Genomic DNA, 19,525 nt, shown 5'->3' on the forward strand with positions numbered 1-19,525 from the left:
AAATTACCTACCAATCAAAGGTCGAAGGCGGCCTTCCGCAATCTGAATTAGATGCTGGTAGATCTGTATGGCTAGGTCAATCAATATCTGACGATGGTGGCAAAGATCATAATTTTTCAGGCACTGTCGATTCTGCGCATGTGTGTTCGACAAGCTGAAGACCTGCAAAACACAATAGATTTTAACAGCAGTATCCACCACAGGCCAAACCTCAGCAGAGATGCAAAGACACAAATTAAAAGAACAGATGCAGCATGGCAGAATTGAGCCATGTGAACAAAATATGAACTCAAATACTCATATAGAAATGAGAAGGAAGGAAGGAATGAAGTAACATTCACAAGTTGGGTATTGCCACTATGCTTAAACAGTTTTATGAAACAGCTAGCATTTACATCACGAACAGAAGCATCACATCAGCCTTGCCTGTTCGGATCACGTTATGATCAAGAAAACCAGTCCATAGGGACACGTGTACAAAATCGTCCATACTCCATTGAAACAGGAAGCATTTTTGACCAGTTTAGGAAGCTTTGGGTGTGTTTCCAGTAAGATCATCAAGCAAGGACTCATTCAAGAGCCCATATTTTGAGGAATTTCCAAGGACAGCCTGTAATTTAGGATATCACCATATCTTTTCAAAAGATAGGTTAAGCCGCTTGCAAATGGGCGAGATGAAAAATCCGATACAAGTAGACATTCAAAATGCGACACTGCGTTTCAGCAGCATGGCCCGTGTGCAGGATTAAGGTGCCACAAGATGAGAAACAGCACTAGAAATGCAACTGAGGGATACAAAAGAGGATTAAGGACTTTAGACCCTTAACTGAATGACATGCAAAGCAAGTCAAGTGCAGGATAATGGTAAAAAGAACAAGGAGAGGAAAGACGGAGTGCTGTATGGGGTCATCTTAGTTAAGGATATTTGTGCGATTAGCGCCGTCAAGTTCCAAGCAGTGCCATGGGCTGACCACAAAAGCAAAATGGACAAACATTGTACTGTGGTGCAGCGTGCTATTAGGAGTGAAGGGTCAGCCCATAGTTTCGGATTAACATTAGATTGCACTCACCTCCTCACCACTGTACTGCTTCATGCAGTTTACTAAACGACAGGTGTTGGAGAGCCACAAAGCTGCCACTTCAAAGTCGTCGCTATGCTTCTGCATGGAAAAAATGGTTATCCTCATTAGCGATCTGACAATTTATGATCGTCCTCTAATAAACCACGATGGAAGGAGATTTCCAAAATATGGATTACATCTATCAAAAAAAACCTCACTGTTTCTTATTGAAAGAAGTCAGATTCTAAAGTACAATGGGAACACAAAAAAGGTGAGAATATGATTTGGTAACTGTAGTAACAGAATTGGTTATGTTATTTCAGAGTAAAAAAAGTGCAATAAAAAGTGAAACCTTAACAGACTTCTTGATGCCCCCGACTGCAGCACTGAAGAGAGAGCGTATCCTGATGTCATCTTTGCAGTGGTCCGCATGACGAACACACATGAACAGAACATACGCGGGCAGCGTCGGGAGAGAGGTCGGTCCACCCTGCACATGAAAATCTGTAGAAGTAAAATAGGAGTTAAGTCCGATTCAGTGCATCTTCTGCTCCAACCTTAATCCAGCAACACAATGTGATTACAAAGCTGTAGCAGGGGATTGTACTGAGGTCATCTGCCTGATGATCATGTAGCTGCATGATTAAATGCGGGAATTCTTTAGCTTGTGCAGATCAAGTAAATGGTGACTGAGTTGTTCATGATCTGGAAAACACTCTAGAAACATCTTCGGTTCATGTTAAAATCATATTTCTAATTTAGTGCATAGCTTGACTTTATGCTGTCACTACTAGGGCTCTGCAAATTTGCCAAAAAGCCAACAGAAAGGAAAAATGTGTTTTGCAGAATACACTGCTCACCCACTTCTTACATGAAAGAAAACCACCAAGCAAAATAAAGAAAAAAACTATTTAGAAAAGTAATTGATTCATAGGGAAACAAAAAAAAAAAAACAACAAAAAAAAAATCAAGAAATCCATTCCGCAGCTGGCAAGTTTAGAGCTGAATGATTATTAGACCAGTGATCCACACTTGCAGTAAGATTTGCGTTGGCGCTCTGACTGCTTCACTGCAATACTGCAAGTAGTAAATCAGGACTTCAGTCTAAAGGTCTGAAGAGAGCACATGTGGTTCCTAGCTGATTCACGTAAAATGTAACCACTCACCTAAATGGAAATGGAACGCAGAGCCTCACAACCTCCGGCACATGTGGTGGGCATGCAGAATAGTTTAAACATTCTGAGCCACTGGTCTATCATTCCAGGTGGGTTGAGGATCAAATCTCTTAAATTATATCCCCAGGGAATTCTACCCATCACAAAGAAGTACCAACCCCAACACATGTTCTTGGCTCTAGGATTTGTTTTTCTTAAGCATATCATTCCTGTGACGTAGAGGGGCAAGAACCTCCTTGGATAGTTTTCTTTGTAATTCTCCAGATTTGAGAACTGGATGAATGTGTAAAGACCTGCAAGAGAGGTGTTCTCTCCCCTACCCCCACTAAATATGGTTCAGAGGTAGGATGGTATAGTTTACTTGGAGGCTTTGGAGGAGAAAGTTACCTACTACCCTCTTAGCTTGGTACTTCCATGATTGTAGTGATTTACAACATATTTTGCCCCCGTGTCTGGCAAATGCCCTTTCATCCACCATATTAAATCGCTGTTCAACATTTTGCAGATGAAGAACAGACATGCTAGGCAACAATAAGGAGAACTTAAGAAAAGAAGCATTTTGGTTCATGTATGGCCTATAAAACGTGGAATGTTTGATCGAAGATTGGGCAAAAGATGATTCGGGTGGCCGCACTTTAATGAACATGGTGCTTTTGTTCTGATCTTATTCACAGCACATTCATGGAAATTATTACTGGCAAACTCCTGAGGATTGGTGGGTGCCCACAAATACAAAACCCAACAATTAGATAATGACATCAACTAATCTAAGTGATTTAAATCAATTCCAAAGTATAAAAGTGTATATGGATTAAAAAAATAAAAATTTGTAGAATTATGGAAATAAATGCAAATATGTTGCTGTGATAAACGAGTGCGCAGTCCCAAATGTAACCCTCTCAAAGCAGGTTAATATCCAGAATGACTATAGATTCAGTTCACAATAATAATTACGTACAAGCTCATAGAGTGGCTGTGGCCACCCTCTACAAATCTAATTAAAGAAGTAGCATTTAAACATTAAAACTGCAATCCCTTACATGACTGAGCTTAGACAGTTGGGTTCCATTTGTGTTATAGCATCCAGGTACATCTCTTTAGAACACCTCAACCCTTAAAGTGTATTAGCTCAGGACTTTAATTGATACTTTAAAAAAAATATCACTAGAAACAAAAAAATAGGGAACAAAGGGGACCATAAAAAAGAAGTCAGAGGAAATAGTAAAGAGTGGGTATAAAAATAAAAAAAGACAACAGAAAGTAAGAATAAAAGAAAGGAAGGCTGGTCAAAAAGATAAAAGGATGTCAGCAGGGGGTATGGTGTTTTCTAATTAAGAATAAAGGAGGACTTTATAAAAGACAACATTATTTCAGTTCTTTCGTATTGGTCGGAGAGACCCCCAGATTATCCAAGTAGGTGATTCGGGACAGGCATTAGAGGATGGTGATATTGACCACTCCTCAAGTCAACACTTTGGAAGTAATATTTCACAAATAAGAATTTGAAAAATAAAACGGAGAGAATCAGAAACACAAAAGGAAAGAAAAGGGTGTATTCAATAGAAATTTGAAAAAAGTCCAATGCTGAAAGAGAAAGCAGTAATAATGGCATGAAGATGACATGTAGTACAAGGGAAAATCTTGAAGCAATGAAGTACACAAGGTTAAAGAAAGCAAACGAGAAGGAAAGACCAAAAGTTAAACCATTGACAAAAAATGATTTTGAGGTAGGTTCATAACACATGCACTCATGCCATCTAATAAGTATTTCACAAATAGGTTGAGCTAACAAAGGATTCAGCGGGGACTGTTTTTCAAGTGGAAGTAACTGAACCCCTTAACCAGGGCCTGCTTCTCAGTAATGGGATACACACAGCCACTGTTGGCACCAAGGTTGTAGGTTGGCCAGAAATGAACAGTTGTGCAGGCGGGCACCTCCGTAGATAGCCAGTCACTCTCACTCACCAAGAACGATGCTCTTGATTAGGCGCGCTTCATCCTGCGGCCTGCATTCCAACATGCCCTGGAAAGGGGTGAACACCTGCCCGATTATATCCGGTGGTCTGTTCATCTCGGGGAGGCGCTCTTCTGGCTCCGACCTCACAACTTCATGCCGGTCTGTGCAGCAAAAAAAATAATAAATGTGGTACCGCTGAATTAGGATTAATGGATGGAACAAATGCAAGTGCTTTACTTCTAGCATTTAATTAGCAGGGCATACCTATGAAAGGAAAAGAAGATAGAAGCATCAATGGTATTTTTAAGGTCACTGCTTTCCGGAGAACCACAACTTTGAAGGTAATGGTCTAGCAAAATGCCAGAGGATTACCTTAGTCAGTACTTTTTACACCATTGCATTGTTGAAAAGCACAATGTTGTAAATAAGACCATCAAACCGTACAATTGGAAGATAACAGATGGGCTTAGTCTTCTTCGATTAGGATCTCTTGTAACAGAAATCCATATAAGGTTTAATCAAGCTCCCCTTCAGTCATTATCACAGAGCTGCACAAATCCAGCCGCTTCGTGCATCCTCAGAACAACAGCCTTTGGAAAACTCACTTGTCCTACTGTTGCATTGTTTCCGTATGCAAACCTTTCCATAATGTGGATAGGAGCAGTGCATATATTATATATATATATATATATATATATATATATATATATATATATATATATACACACACACACACACACACATATATACGTATATACATATACATATACACACACACGGACATTTTGATTGGGCTTAGAATTATTTTTTTGTTTTTAAACAATAAACACATTAGTTTATGGGTGAACTGTCCATTTGGCTTTAGTTCCTATTAGTCTTCGGTTCCTTTTAACCGCGAGCCCCCAGTGATGCAATGTGCAGGAGTCATGACTGTGGTCTGTGGAGCATGGATGGAGAACAGAGGCCAGACGATGCCAGTCTGGTCGGCTACAGCACGCCACTGGTTTTCAGAAAATTCAGGTAGAAATTGTGTGTGCCCAGTCCAAAATATACAAAATGTTGTGCTGATCAATTTCACAGGACACCAGTAGTTAAAAGGATGGCATCGTCTGTCCAGAATGACTGGATCCACAGTTTTGTTCTGCAAACTCCCGAAAGTCTCTTTTTATGTTGGGTACCAGAGCTTCTCCGTGTAAATGAAAGCAGGAGTTCAATGCAGGAGGACTACCTCCTTGCCGGGCACCGTGCTTGGTGGGGGCTCCACTCGGGTCAAGTGAGGAAGTAATCGGACCACCCATATCTATTCAAGCAATCCTTAAAACTCACTGTATTGAACTTTTACGCTTCCTCAATAGATCAGCCCATCCTATTAAATTCCACATTCTATCACCACGACAGCGCAACTCGCACGTAACTTGTGAATATGCAATCTTTTAAACGTCTTGTATGTTTAGTTTACCCTGTTTATCTAATGTGGGTTCCCAATATTCAGGTGTATGCCTCTACCTTATGTGTAACCACTGTAGAACAGCATATGCACCACCTGTGGCCATGTCCAGCATTTCCACTAGGAAGGCTTCAAGCCTTATTTTATTTTTTTTGAGAGTTTTATACAGCGCCAACCAGACCATTGCGGGTATCAGAGCACTTTACAAGGTAATTGCCTTAGTTACATAAAAACAAGGTAAAAAGCATCAAGATCGCTAATAGACAATGGTAGTGTAATCATCCTATCGTTGATACAAGGTATATGATACAAAACGAGGCGTTCACTGTATATCAAGCATAATATAGATACAGTATCTAGGGTAGCTGGCTGGGCAGTGGATATTGTAAAGTTCCATGAAGAGGATACGTTGGGTCGCAAAATGACAGTAGCCCCTGCTCAAGTGAATTTAGCCATGAGGCGCGATTTCACTTAATGCAGTAGATCGATTAAGTCTTGTTTCTGGGGGTAGAGCATTTCAAATTCTGGTTGCCATCCCTGAAAATGTTCGGTTATATGTTTTTTTTTCTAGTTAAATCTTTACGGTATCAGTAGAAGGTTGTTAGCACTTCTTGAGGATCCTTAAATGTAAATACTAATAGAGCAATGCGCCCAGACAGGATATCACTGTGTTGAGAAAAATGAGAATTAAACAGAAGTGTATAAGAACTCATGAGGGGTGCTGATCAAAAAGGTTTGCCATGCAACATCAACACATGGCACTTCTGCTTACTGGGAAGTCAAACCTACATAATGCCAGAGATAGCAAAGTGTAAAGGTTCATATTATAAATAGCCCTTCAGCACCACGGACTATCCAGAGATGTAATCTTGACTGCACCATGGTAAAAGAAGTTTAATCCCCCCCTCTTCCCCCCCCCACCAAAGAAATAAATATAAAGGGCAGGTATTACAACATCTGGTTTTATGGCTCCATATGGCTCCATAGGGCCATGTGTCAATGTCCCTAAGACGAATGAAGGGCTTGCAGAGGGATCACCAGTAGTTGGTTTCATTTGGTTTCCTTCTGCGGCCGCATGTCCTTCACACAAACCATACCACTAGGGTGCATACCTGTAGCTTCCTGGATCTTCCTCATGTACAGCTTGAGTTGCTTCTGCAGCTTCAGGTTATCCCTCTCCAAGTGCTGCACCTGCTCCTCCAGATCCTGAACATGTGTCGACACAAAAGGACAATAATGTGACAAGATGAAGGTTTAGAACACAAGGGAGGAACACAGATGAAAGAACAAGAAAAAAAGCAGAGAGAAACGTGGCAAACTAGCAAGCAAGAGAAAACGTGTACCGTAAAGTTCTAAGTACAAACCGAGTCTGAGCTACTGACCGGCAAAACATGATCCCAACCATAATCAAACCCACAACAAACCATTACCCATCTGTAATAAGGCATCAAAGATCTTGTTAGTCTTGTACAATACAACATGTATGGGAGGTCCCACGCAGTCAGAAGAAGAATCAAAGCATCAAAAGTGAAAACAAAGCGTTAAGGATAAACCTCAATATGCAGAAACACATTAGTAACGCAACTAAGGAAGCAAACCTTCAGATAAATACATTGAGGGAGCTGAAACCCTTCCTGCCCACCAATGACTTCAAGATGGCGGTTCAAGCTCTAGTTTTACCTCGGTTGGACTATGGAAGTGTCTCTATGCGGCCTCCCCAATCCTACCACAGCTCCCCTAGAGCCTCTACTAATGCTGCAGCGAGACTCATCACTGGCTCGAAAAGAAGGTCTCACATCTTCCCTGACCTAAAATCTTTAAACTGGCTTCCATTTGAAGCCAGAATTCACCTGAAAATAGCGTGCATGAAGCACAAGGCCATACATCACAATGCACCCAGCTATCTCACACAGAAACTGACAATATCTGGTGGGATAAGATCCACAAGAAGTGCGAAAACCTACTGCTGAAGCCACAAAGATTCAAGAAAAAAAAAACACGATCCTTCTCAGGAATGGCGCCTAGGATATGGAATGCCCCACCCCCAGAAACAAGAATGAACTCCTCCACTGTATCTTTCAAAAACGAAGTAAGACATTCTTATGGCAAAATTCACCTAAACACAGACTTAGGAATTTGTGAGAACATTCGCCCCCGATATCCAACTAGTCAACCCTATCATTCTATTTGCCTTAGTCATGACTCATCAGGACTCTCCTGTTCTGCATCTTATTGCTTGACTTTATATTTGCTCAAGATGTTATGTATATTTGACTTACTTGTTTTTAATGCATTATAGCATTAACCTCACTTACTGTAAAGTGCTCAGATACCCGCAAGGGTATTGTCCGCGCTCTATAAAACTTTCAAATAAATTAATAAATAAGCTACTGTGCTTTCATTAAACCTTGAAAACAGCTCTGATCCAGTTACCTTTATCAATTCCCGTGGACAAGAACATTAAATATTCATTCAATATCTGGCTTCGGGATTGGTGAGCATGTTCTGAGCAACTCAATGGGAATGGGTTTACTATCGGGGCTCTTTCGATTGACAGCTGGTGAACTATATACAACAACCATAAATTTGACATAAAAATGTGTTTTGGTTATGCTCCCTGATGGTTGTTATGCTATCTATTTAACCTGAATATTCCCATCTTAATGTATGTGACTTACAGTTGTAAAATGAATAAAATCATGTTTTAAAAAACATTTGTTTTGGTTAAAAAAAATACACTTTATCACTAGATATTGTAGGGAACTACTTAGTGTGGAGGTGCTTGCTGTGAATAAGCAGAATCAAGTCTCACAATGATGGTAGTCAATGGCTGAAGTGGGCTGACCTTTAGTCCCATGCATTATGCTCTAGTAGGCGGAGAAAAACCGACCAATGAATGAAGAGGGCTAGATGAAAGCCTCCAACTATATATAGCGTATATACAGTTTTAGTGCAATGAAGAGGTTTTAGCTCAGGCCAGACCTAAAAAGTAGCCTTCAGTGTCCTTGAAGCTGCGATTCACCATCAGATGGTTGGGCGGTATCGAGGAACCAACAAGAACAGACTTTCTACAAGTTTCTCGATCTATTGTAATTCAGATTTAAAAGAATATTAAGTAGAAGCCTAACCTCCCTTTGACATGTTGTACCAAAATATTTCAGAAAATGCTAAGTCCATTTCTCCCCTGACACGAAACACAAAGTACTCAGTCTTTTCTTCCATCTAAAAGTCCAGCATAAGGGTCTTAAAATAGTTTACACAAAACCAAAGCTCAGCCGCTTGACAACCACATCATTCCATCACTATCCAACCGGTTAATAATATCACGCTTTACCAGGGAAAAAGAAAGTTCCAATAACTTCTTAAAAATAGCTTATCCCTTCTGAGTGGGTAACCTGATTATCTACAGTTATAAAAATAAACAAAATCCTTAAAACTGATGTGATTAGTCATTGATCAATATCGCTGATACAACCCCTAGCGTATCTAAACTGTAAAATATACCCACATAATCAGTAAATCACAGGAATCATTCAGAGACTTCTGGGAATTATGACAAGCTTGGCTTGCACATGCACAATTTCAAAGCCATAGGCCTAGTGCCAACCTACAAGCATTGGAGAAGCAGCAGACTATCAAGAGTCATGCACCTCTTCAAGCAACTAAGTTTCAAGTCCATCCTGGGATGCATCTTGCAATTCTTCACTTGTTCTCAAACGACTCACTCCTGGGCAGTGTAAGGTACTCAGGGCTTTTGAAAAGGAGCAGGTAAACAAAGTGAGGGATAGTCCAAGGGAAGGCAGTAACTAACCATTTTATCCTGCTTCAGTTGGTCAACTTCATGCTGGAGGCCGAACTCCACTTGCTGATCCAGAGGAAGATGCAGGGCCTGGACCAGACTGTCCTGCTGCCGCTTCATCTCCTTCTTGAGCCCGGTGATCTCCTGGCGCAGAGCATCGGCCTCCCGCTCATAGCATCTCTGTTGGTCCTGAAGCTGATCCTCCAACAACCTGGAACGAGAGAACATCGGGGAAGGCAAGTGGTAAGTCTTATTAAGTCAACCAGCTGTATGCTCAGCAGATTTTCAGCAACAGTGCTGTAAAATGAACTAGTTTACCCTTACTGAGCAAATTAAACATTCTGGTGCACTACATTTACATTTAACCATCAGGTCACAGGTCATATTCGACCACAGTATTGTGCCACATCTAAGCGGAGGGATAGGTCCTCTGATCTCAAAGCGGTTGCTTCAGCCAGGATGAGGTAAATGTATAGGTCTTCCCTAAGGCAAATTGGAAGTTTATCCTAGGAAGCTGTAAAATATCAACCCGGGATGACACTGCTCATGTCCCACGCCTGCCTGTTGGCCAGGTCCACTTTGAATAACAGTTGCACAGCACTCTCCTTGGAAGTTGTTCATGGTCGCAGTCACTCCCTTAACTTTCCAGGTATTTTTTGTTTTTTAAAATGTAATCTTATTTTTAAGTTATGGGTTTAAACTTTATGATGCAGTATAACTGTATATAGACTAAGGAATTGCTTCTACACAAGAGAATCAAGTACAGGGCTACCTGTACACCCTATAGACAAAGTGATACACAGCAGAGCGAGGTCGGCCATTTAGTTCCACCTATATAGAGGCCACAACATTAAACAGACAACTTTAAATATACCATTACCTCCACTTTATAGTTTTACCTAAACACTAGTCCCCAAACTTAAACTACCCACAAGAGAGAATCTCAATTTAACCTTGTACATTGATACATTTTTATCTCTAGGCATATACAAAGCATTTTTAAAAAATCAACGCACGTTGCTATCGAACAATGATACATATTTAATTATATTAAATTAAAAAACATCCACATTCCAAAACTAACCTGACCATATACTGCATTTTTCCCCTTAGATTTAAGCTGATTAAGAGCAGGGATCAGCAGCCTCCGGAGGGAGTGTCTTGAGGGCAGCAGCAGACAGAAGGGTTAGTTTCTGTCCTGTAACTTCAGTTCTGTAGTGGGGGTATCTCTGTTACAGTCAAAATCTAGTGAATAGTCCCGCCCATGTGCGTTGACCCCGGAGCAAACAAAAATAATCTCTTAAATTGTCAAAAAATGCAGAACTGCAAAGACACTTAAGACAGATAATGCAGCCAATATCCACAGGCTACACGGTCCAGTACTTCAACTAGAAATTCCACCAAACAGCACAGTTTGCCCAGTACCTCCACAGAGAAACTTGCCTCTACCAGCAAAAGCCTCTGGAATGATGGAGAGGAAGGTATTGACAGACAAGCCCCATAGGCTGCCATTATGTGGCTCAAACAGGATACTGTGCCTTTAAGAGAACTTTCCAGAACGCTCAGTATCCCAGAATGCACTGCAGGCCCCTTTTACTTTCAGTTCTTTTTGAAAGCGTAACACGCCAGACCTGTAGCATTCCTTACATGAATATCTTTCTCCACCGGGGAGGAGGGCGGGCGCTTAGGACTGTAACAGAGATACCCCTACTACAGAACTGGAGTTACAGTATAGAAACTACTCCTTCTGTAGTAGGGGATCTCTGTGTATAGTCATAATCTAGTGACTAGAATGGCAAGCCCATCCCCACACCAAAGCAGAGGTGGAGAATAAAGACATCACACCACTACTGTGTGAATAGATTTCGCAGCGAAGCCTGCCCAACCTGAGCGTCTGTCCTGGCATCAGTGTCCAGACAGTAATGCTTAGCAAAGGTATGGACCGACTTCCAAGTGGCGGCCTTGCAGATTTCTGCAATTGGAACATTACGGAGCAAAGCCATTGTGGCAGCTTTGCCCCTGGTGGAATGAGCCTTACGTTTACCCCCTAAGGTCTTATTAGCCTTTTGGTAACAGTTGTATGCAGGACACAATCCACCTAGAGATGGACTGCTTAGAGATAGCAAGACCCGTCCTGACTGATCATAATTGATGAACAACTGCTCTGACCTACGAACATCTTTGGTTTTATCCAGATAAAATTTCAACACCCTCCTAACATCCAGGGAATGTAGAGACCTTTCCGCTGGAGATGAAGGATTCTGAAAAAACGTAGGCAAAGTTATGGTCTGGTTGACATGAAAATCAGAGAACCTTGGGAAGAAATTTAGGGTGAGTACACATAACAACCTTAGCAGCATGAAATACAGTACAAGATTCTTGGCAACACAACGCCTGAATTTCACTCACCCTGCGGGCCGATGTGATGGCCACGAGGAACGCCGCCTTCCAGGACAGGTGCTGCAACAAAGCCTTATGAATACATTCAAAAGGCTCCTTCATCAAGCTGGACAGCACCACATTCAATTCCCATGAAGGCGAAGGAAGCCTGACAGGAGGGATCACTTTCTTCAAGCCTTCCAAAAAGTCTTTGATCACAGGGATCTGGAAGAAGGAAGTCTCTGAAGGGCATTTCCTGTAGGCAGTCAATGCAGCGAGATGGACCTTAATGGAATGAACATTAAGGCCAGACTGCGCCAAATGTAGAAGGTAAGGATGGATGACGTCTTCCTTGCACGTCGTAGGGTCATAGTTCTTGGACTTGCACCAGATGCAGAATCTCTTCCACTTGTAAGCATGGGAAGTCCTAGTGGAAGGTCGCTTAGCCTCCTTCAGTATGTCCATACAATCTTAAGGTAGATTCAAATGGCCATATTGCACTCTCTCAGGAGCCATGCCGCCAAACTTAAAGACGAGAGGTTCAGGTGCACCATCTGCCCCCCGAACTTCGTGAGAAGATCCGGCCTGCACGGCAACCGTATGTGAGGAAGGAGAGACCGGTGAAGCAGCTCCTTGAACCACCACTGTCTGGGCCATTCCGGGGCAATGAGTATCATCCGCGCCCTGGACTGGGACAGCTTGATGAGCACCACCAGAATCAGGAGAATGGGTGGAAAAGCGTACAGAAAGCTGTTCGACCAGTCGATCCATAGGGCATTCCCGAACGTCCCCTGTTGGTAGTACCTGGAAGCAAAGTCTCGGCATTAGCGGTTTTCGGCTGTGGCGAACAGATCTACGTCTGGAGTCCCCCACCTTGCGAAGACTTCTAGCACTTCGTCGTTTATGACCCATTCGTGGTTTTCCTGAATCAGTCCGCTCAGTGCGTCCACCTGAACATTCTGCACACCTGGCAGATGTGTAGCCGTTACTGTCAGTCCTCTGGCCAGAAGCCAGTGCCAGATCGCCTGCGCCTCCTGCGACAGTGCCTGCACGAGCCCCCCCTGCTTGTTGAGGTAATACATCGTGATCGTATGGTCCGTATGTACAAGCAGAGAGTTGGTCTGAAAGGACGGATGAAAGGCCTTCAGTGCCAAGTGAACAGCTCTGAGTTCCAGGAAATTGATATGGTACGTGGACTCCGACCGAGACCACACCCCTTGAATCTGTAAGTCTCCGGAGTGCCCTCCCGATCCGTGGAGAGACGCATCAGTCACAATTGTCTGTGTGGGAATGTCCTTATGGAAGGGAACCCCTCTGAGGAGATTCTCCGCTGAACACCACCTCTTCAGAGACTGAAGAGCATGCAGAGACAGTCAAATCGTGTCGTCCCAAGAACCAGTCCTCTGATCCCACTGATCCTCTAAGCACTCCTGCAGTGGTCTCATGTGCAGCCGTGCGTGAGGCGTGAGGAAGATACAAGAGGCATCGACCCCAGTAGAGAAGACACCGTCCTCACTGTTGTAGATTGAGCGGTCATAAGAGCCTGAGCCTTCCGAAGGAGTGATAACCGTCACTCCTCCGAAGGAGACACGCTTGCTGACAGCGTATTGATGGAGGCTCCCAAGTACTGTATGCATTGGACCGGAGTCGGGACAGACTTGGACATGTAGATGTGCAACCCCAGCTTGTTCAATAGAACGCACGTCTTCTGGAAGTGTGCTTGAGCTTCCGAGAAGGAAGAGGCCTTGATCAACCAGTCGTCCAGGTACGGGTAGACAAACACCGTGTTCTTCCGCAGGTGTGCAGCTACCACTGCCATGCACTTCGAGAACGTCATGGGCGTAGACTTCAGCCCGAATGACAGTACTGTGTATTGATAATGATTGGCGCCCACTTGGACTCGCAGGAACTTCCTGTGTTTCTGTGCAATGGGCACATGGAAGTACGCATCCTGTAGGTCTATAGCACAAAGCGAGTCTCCCTGATGCAGCGGAGGGTAAATCTGCTGCAACGACAGCATGCGAAAGCTCTCTGCGAATCCACCTGTTTGCTTGCCGCAAGTCCAGAATGGGCCTGAACTCGTTCTTGTCCTTCTTCCAAACCAGAAAGAACCGTGAGTACAGACCTCTTCCCCTTTGAGGCAGAGATAGGTCTTCTATCGCCCTTTTCCTTAATAGGATGTCGGCCTCTGCCTGGAGCTAGTGCAGCTGAAACTGCCAGCTCACCGGCGGAATAGCTGGAGGCGGGCTGGTGAACCGAAGACTGTATCCATTGTAAACAATATTCAGCACCCACTTGTCCAGAGTAATTTTTCTCCACTCTGCCAGAAAAAATTGAACGCTTACCCCCACCGGAGTGGGTAACGGATGTAGGGGAAGTAATCGCTCAGGGCCTAGACCCAGCCGGGCCTTTGGTCGTTGCTGCGGGCTGTTGGCCTCCTCTGCCCCTCTGGCGTTTCTGGCACTGCTGCTACTGTTGCTGCTGTCCCAAAGTCTGCCCTCGCCCTCTGCCTGAAGCTCCGAACCGTCACTGGAACGGGCGGTATTTCTTCTTCTTCTCAGGCTTCTCTAACCCGACAGCCGTCAGGGTTTCGGCTTCTGCTTCCGCTTTCATACGGGCCATCTCATCGTCCGCATGCTTGCCGAACAGGGTTTCCCCCCAGAAAGGCAGGTTGGCCACCCGCTGTTGTGCCTCCAGCTTGAGTGAGGTGAGGCGAAGCCAAGCGTGACTCAGTTGGTTGACGCCGTGGCAGTATCCATGCGCCGCCAGGAGAGATACATCAGCAGCCGCGCTGATGATGATCTGATTCGACACCATCATCCCCCATTTAATATCTCCAGAAAGTCCTCTTTCTTGTCACGAGGGAGGAGCTCAGCGTACTGCTGGAGGGACTCTTATAGGGCACGATCATATCGCCCCAGCAGGGCCCCGACACTAGCAGCCTTCATGGTGGTAGATGCTGTCCCACAGACCTTTCTGCCCGCTGAGTCCAGCCAACAGCTGCCCTGATCAGGTGGTACTGTCAAAGGAGTGGTGGCATGCTGCTTCTTAGCCGCTGTCACAATAACGGAGTCTGGTGTTTGGTCCATTTGAAGAAAAGCCGGGTCAGATTCCGGAGCCCGGTATTTCTTGAGGAGCCTGGAGGGAGTTGCCTTCGCCACCGCCGGAGTGAGAAACAACTCCTTGGCGGGCTCTACCAATCCGGGTACCAACGGCAGCAGCGGTCGAGACAGATGCTTTTTGTGGAGAGTCTCGAAGATCACGGACGTCGTAGGTGTTGGCACCTTCACCGTGATACCTAGCTTAGCCGCACCCCGTAACAGCACTTCCTGGAAAGAGACGATCTAGTCAACAGGCGACACCCTCGTCCCTGGAGACTCAGACAGTGTCGGTGAATAATCCCTGGTGGACGAACCCGTACGGGATCTGGATCTGTGCCTCCTGTGGCGTCGTCTAGACCGAGATGACGACCGGCCACGGCTCCGCGATCTCCCTCGCCGGCCGGAGCGGGAGTGCGATCTTCTCGGCCTGAGCCAATCTACAGGCCTCGCAGGAGCAGGCGATGGGGGGCCTGGCCGGGAGCCTCGGCTGAGGGGTCCCCTTAGGTGGCGTTGGATAATTTTTATCATTTATTTATTTGCTTATATAGCGCAGGAATTCAACCCCCGGAGGGGTATCTCCGCGCTTATGGGCTTACCAAAAGCCATAACCAAATGAAAAAACAATCAGAAACAAGAAGATTAGAGTCTACATCGTCAGGAACAGGTAAGTCTTTAAGCATTTCCTAAAGGCTCCAAGATTGGAGTTGTGCCTCAGGGTGTTCCAAAGGGTGGGGCCCCTATAGAAGAGGGCTCGGCCACCGTGTCTTTCCCTTTTGATCCGCAGTACCTGGAGCAGTGATTGGTTCTTAGAGCGCAAAGAACGACATGGCTCTTAAGGTTTGAATTTTTCTGACAGGTATTTCGGACCGGTACCAAACAGGCATTTATGCATTACTCAGCATATCTTAAATTTCACCCTCTGGCGGATAGGCAGCCAGTGGAGTTTATTCAAGAGAGGGCGAGAAGGGGATCTGGCTGGAACCTTAAGGGGATCTGGCTGGAACGTTAAGGATCAGCCGAGCTGCTGTGTTCTGGGCCACCTGTAACCTGCCAAGTTGCTCTGGGAACACTCGCCTCAAGAGCCCAATGACCCTAAGACAAGATCCCGCTACCTGACTTACATGGTCCTTAAATAGCAAACTGATCAAGGAGAACCCCTAAATTTTTTACTACCTGTTTGGGGCAAGGTGCAGAACCTAGTTCGGGAGGCAACCATTCAGGTGACCAGAGGAGCGGGGCCTCTCCGAAGAGCATGACCTCCGTCTTGCCTACATTACATTGCAGGCAATTGGAGGTCATCCAATCGCATACAGCTCTCATGCCTGCAGCGAAGGAGTTTTTAACTGCTGGCTTAAGTGTTTGAAAAGGGAACAGGAGCTGGGTATCATCTGCGTAGGATATAGGCGTGAAGCCATATGCTCTCACAATTTCAGCCAAGGGGGCCACATACACATCGAAGAGTGTGGGGCTTAGGCATGAGCCCTGTGGAACCCCCTTGTTGAGCTCCCTGGAGATAGAAAAATGGGAGCCCAGTCGAACACTGTGAGCGGCCAGTAATAAAACTCTCCTGCCATGACAAAGCAGTTCCGCCTATCCCTACCCTCTTCAGACGACCAATGAGAATGTCATGTGACACCGTGTCAAAGGCAGCGGACAAATCTAACAGCACCAGAATCATAGAGCCTCCTCTATCCTGTGCCATCCTGATGGCATCGGTCACGGAGAGGAGGGCAGATTCGGTACTGTGATTAGGTCTGAACCCAGATTGTGAATGGTCCAGACTGCCCGCTGCCTCCATAAAATTAGACACATGTGTATTGACATGTTTCTCGGTCATCTTACTAAGATGGGGTAGAAGGGAGATCGGGCGGAGGTTGGAGAGGTCTGACCATGGCAATGCCGTGTTCTTTCGAATAGGGTTCACAATCGCCTTTTTCCAGTCCCTGGGTACCTGCCCTTCCTTAAGGGAAAGGTTGATCACAGTTCGAATACCTGAGGAGAGCAGGCTACCTAAGGGTGCTACCATTTTAGCAGGCGGGAGGTCAGTTGGGGACCCTGTTTTAATTTGAATATACAGAGCAGTAACCTCAGACAAAGTAACCTCAGGGATCATGGTAAGTAGACTGCTTTGACACTGTGGTAACCGGGGAGGAGTGAAGTCAATATTGCTCTTAAAATTTGGGGCTTCAGTGATTTTTCCATAGATTGACTATTTTGTTCTTAAAAAATGCAGAAATGTCATCGCATATAGTTTGAGTTAAGTCATCCGGGCTTTCACAGACTAGAGGTCTTACAAAAGATTGAAGAATTTTGAGAAGTTCTCTGGAGGAATTACCCGTTTCCTCTAATTGTAGCGCAAGACTATTTTTCCTGGCCAATTTTATATTTTTAGGATAGTTGGCTAGGGCCTCCGAATACAGCTTCCTACTATAAGGTGTGTGCATCTTCCTCCAGACTTTCTCTAACTTTCTTTCTACTCTCAACTCTTCAATATATCATATTTCCTGTTTGGATCTAGAATACTGTTTATGAAGTTTCAGAGGCGCGAGTGAGTCCACTGCCTCTAAAAGGGCCTTATTAAACTTAATAAGACCCGTCTCAACATCATCATTCTCCGAAACAGAGGGTTCTTTCCATACCCCTCTGGAGTCTATCAGGAGTTACTTTATGCGACGGTCTTCGCCATACTGCTGTAAGAGATTTATGATGTGGCAGATATAGACTGTGGCAACGAGGCCGTCCTGGGTGGAGGCACAGGTGGAGGAACGGAGGGAAGAGGCGGTGGTGGGAGTTGAGGCAGCGGTGACTGATGAGGAGCCGGCCCACGAGGTGGAGGTGGAGGCAGGGTGGGGTTCCGCGGAGGCAGACCCTTCGGCAAAGGAGGAGGGGTAGGCGACCTAGGTTTAGTAGGTGTCTACACCACTGAATACACCGAGCCCGGTGACTGGGTCTTCTTCCTTGGTAACGATGGCGAACCAATCAGCGACCTCCTAGCTTCAGGACTCCTCCTGCGCTTCCTTGGAGTCAAAGAAGGCAGTCTCGACGTCGAGTAACGTCTTAGACGTCGACTGGTGGCGCCTCCGACGGCAAACGCCTCCTCGACGGCGAACGCTTCCGACGGCGAACGCTTCCGACGGCGAACGCTTCCGACGGCGAACGCTTCCGACGGCGAACGCTTCCGACGGCGAACGCTTCCGACGGCGAACGCTTCCTCGACGGCGAGGATCCCCCTCGACGCCGATCTTTTCTGGACATCGATGACTCGACGATGACGTCGATGCTGTCGACTGTGGTCTGTTTTGACAATACAGGGCACCCACAGGGAAGAAAAAAGGCTTAGTACTTAATAAAAAGCACTACACAAAAAAAGTGAAAAAAAAATCACCAAAAAACCCTTGAAGGGGAGAGCTCAATGCTCCAGGGTCCTGCTTGCAGGAGCCGGAAAAAAGAACTGAAAGTAAAAGGGACCTGCTGTGCATTCTGGGATACTGAGAGAGTTCTGGAAAGTTCTCTTAAAGGCACAGTATCCTGTTTGAGCCACATAATGGCAGCCTATGGGGCTTGTCTGTCCATACCTTCCTCTCTAGAGGCTTTTGCTGGTAGAGGCAAGTTTCTCTGTGGAGCAAACTGAGCAAGCTGTGCTGTTTGTGTGGTTTTTTGGTGGAATTTTTAGTTAAAGTACTGGACAGTGCAGCCTGTGGATATAGGCTGCATTATCCGTCTTTAAAATTCTCTCTTAAGTGTCTTTGCAGTTCTGCATTTTTTGACAATTTAAGAGATTATTTTTGATTGCTCCGGGGTCCAAGCACAAGGGCGGGACTATTCACTAGATTATGACTATACACAGAGATCCCCTACTACAGAACATGGGAAATATGGCCAAAAGAAGGTGCCCACCCCCCTTGGAAAGACACTCCCCACCAATGGCTGGTACAGCTGTATATAGAATCCATTATATCTTCACCGGGGGTCTGTGAATCATTAACATTGAAAGGGGTTCATATTTTACTGTGGTGTTGAGGCAACAGATATGCCAAGGGAGCAAACATCTTATAAAAGATCAACGTACACAAAACAAAGAAGCAAGTCGATACTGGAATTGGTGGAACACATTAATGTCCCAAAAATGCCACAGGCACTGCTGTCAATGTACACTCGAGGGGAGTGGATCTTACTTGTTGGTGATGCAGACGGCATCGTAAGCACACTTGAGATCCTCTTCGGTCATTCCCTTGAGGTTCTTAGCAGATGGCAGCAGATCCAGTGCTGCGTCCTGGGAAGCGTGGGATTAGACGAGGGAAACTTGCTTTAAAGATGTGCAAACAAGGAAAATACGAAGGAACAGATAAGGGACACAAGAGCAGGGGGTAAACGGGCAGAAATGAGAGGAAGGTGAAGTGACCACGGGAGACAAGAGTGGAGAAGATGTGAGGGAAATGAAAGATGGACAGGAAATTAAACTGAGAGGATAGGTGAAGGGGGCATGTGAGATGAATACATGGGCATAGTCTGAAAAAAGTAGCTAGGAAAGGAAATGGTTATTAGAAATCTGAAGAGTAACAGGTGAAAGGTAAAGTGGAAGGTGAATGGGGAAGAGGTGAAAAAA

At 45.1% G+C, this 19,525-nt stretch overlaps 1 protein-coding gene across 1 annotated transcript in view; it reads right to left on the bottom strand.

Moving 5' to 3' along the window:
• Window positions 1–19,525, bottom strand: part of LOC147673315 (unconventional myosin-Vb-like) — a 131,011-nt gene that overhangs the window by 17,470 nt on the left and 94,016 nt on the right. Inside the window, exons 27-33 of the mRNA XM_086947145.1 lie at window positions 19,095–19,192; window positions 9,452–9,650; window positions 6,753–6,846; window positions 4,202–4,354; window positions 1,414–1,565; window positions 1,071–1,160; window positions 12–162 (exon numbers count right to left, since the gene is read on the bottom strand). Of these exons, the coding sequence (XP_086803271.1) occupies window positions 12–162; window positions 1,071–1,160; window positions 1,414–1,565; window positions 4,202–4,354; window positions 6,753–6,846; window positions 9,452–9,650; window positions 19,095–19,192 (937 nt within the window). The remainder of the gene's footprint in view (window positions 1–11; window positions 163–1,070; window positions 1,161–1,413; window positions 1,566–4,201; window positions 4,355–6,752; window positions 6,847–9,451; window positions 9,651–19,094; window positions 19,193–19,525) is intronic.

This window comes from Lissotriton vulgaris, chromosome 12, assembly GCF_964263255.1.
Source record: "Lissotriton vulgaris chromosome 12, aLisVul1.2, whole genome shotgun sequence".
NCBI lineage: Eukaryota > Metazoa > Chordata > Amphibia > Caudata > Salamandridae > Lissotriton > Lissotriton vulgaris.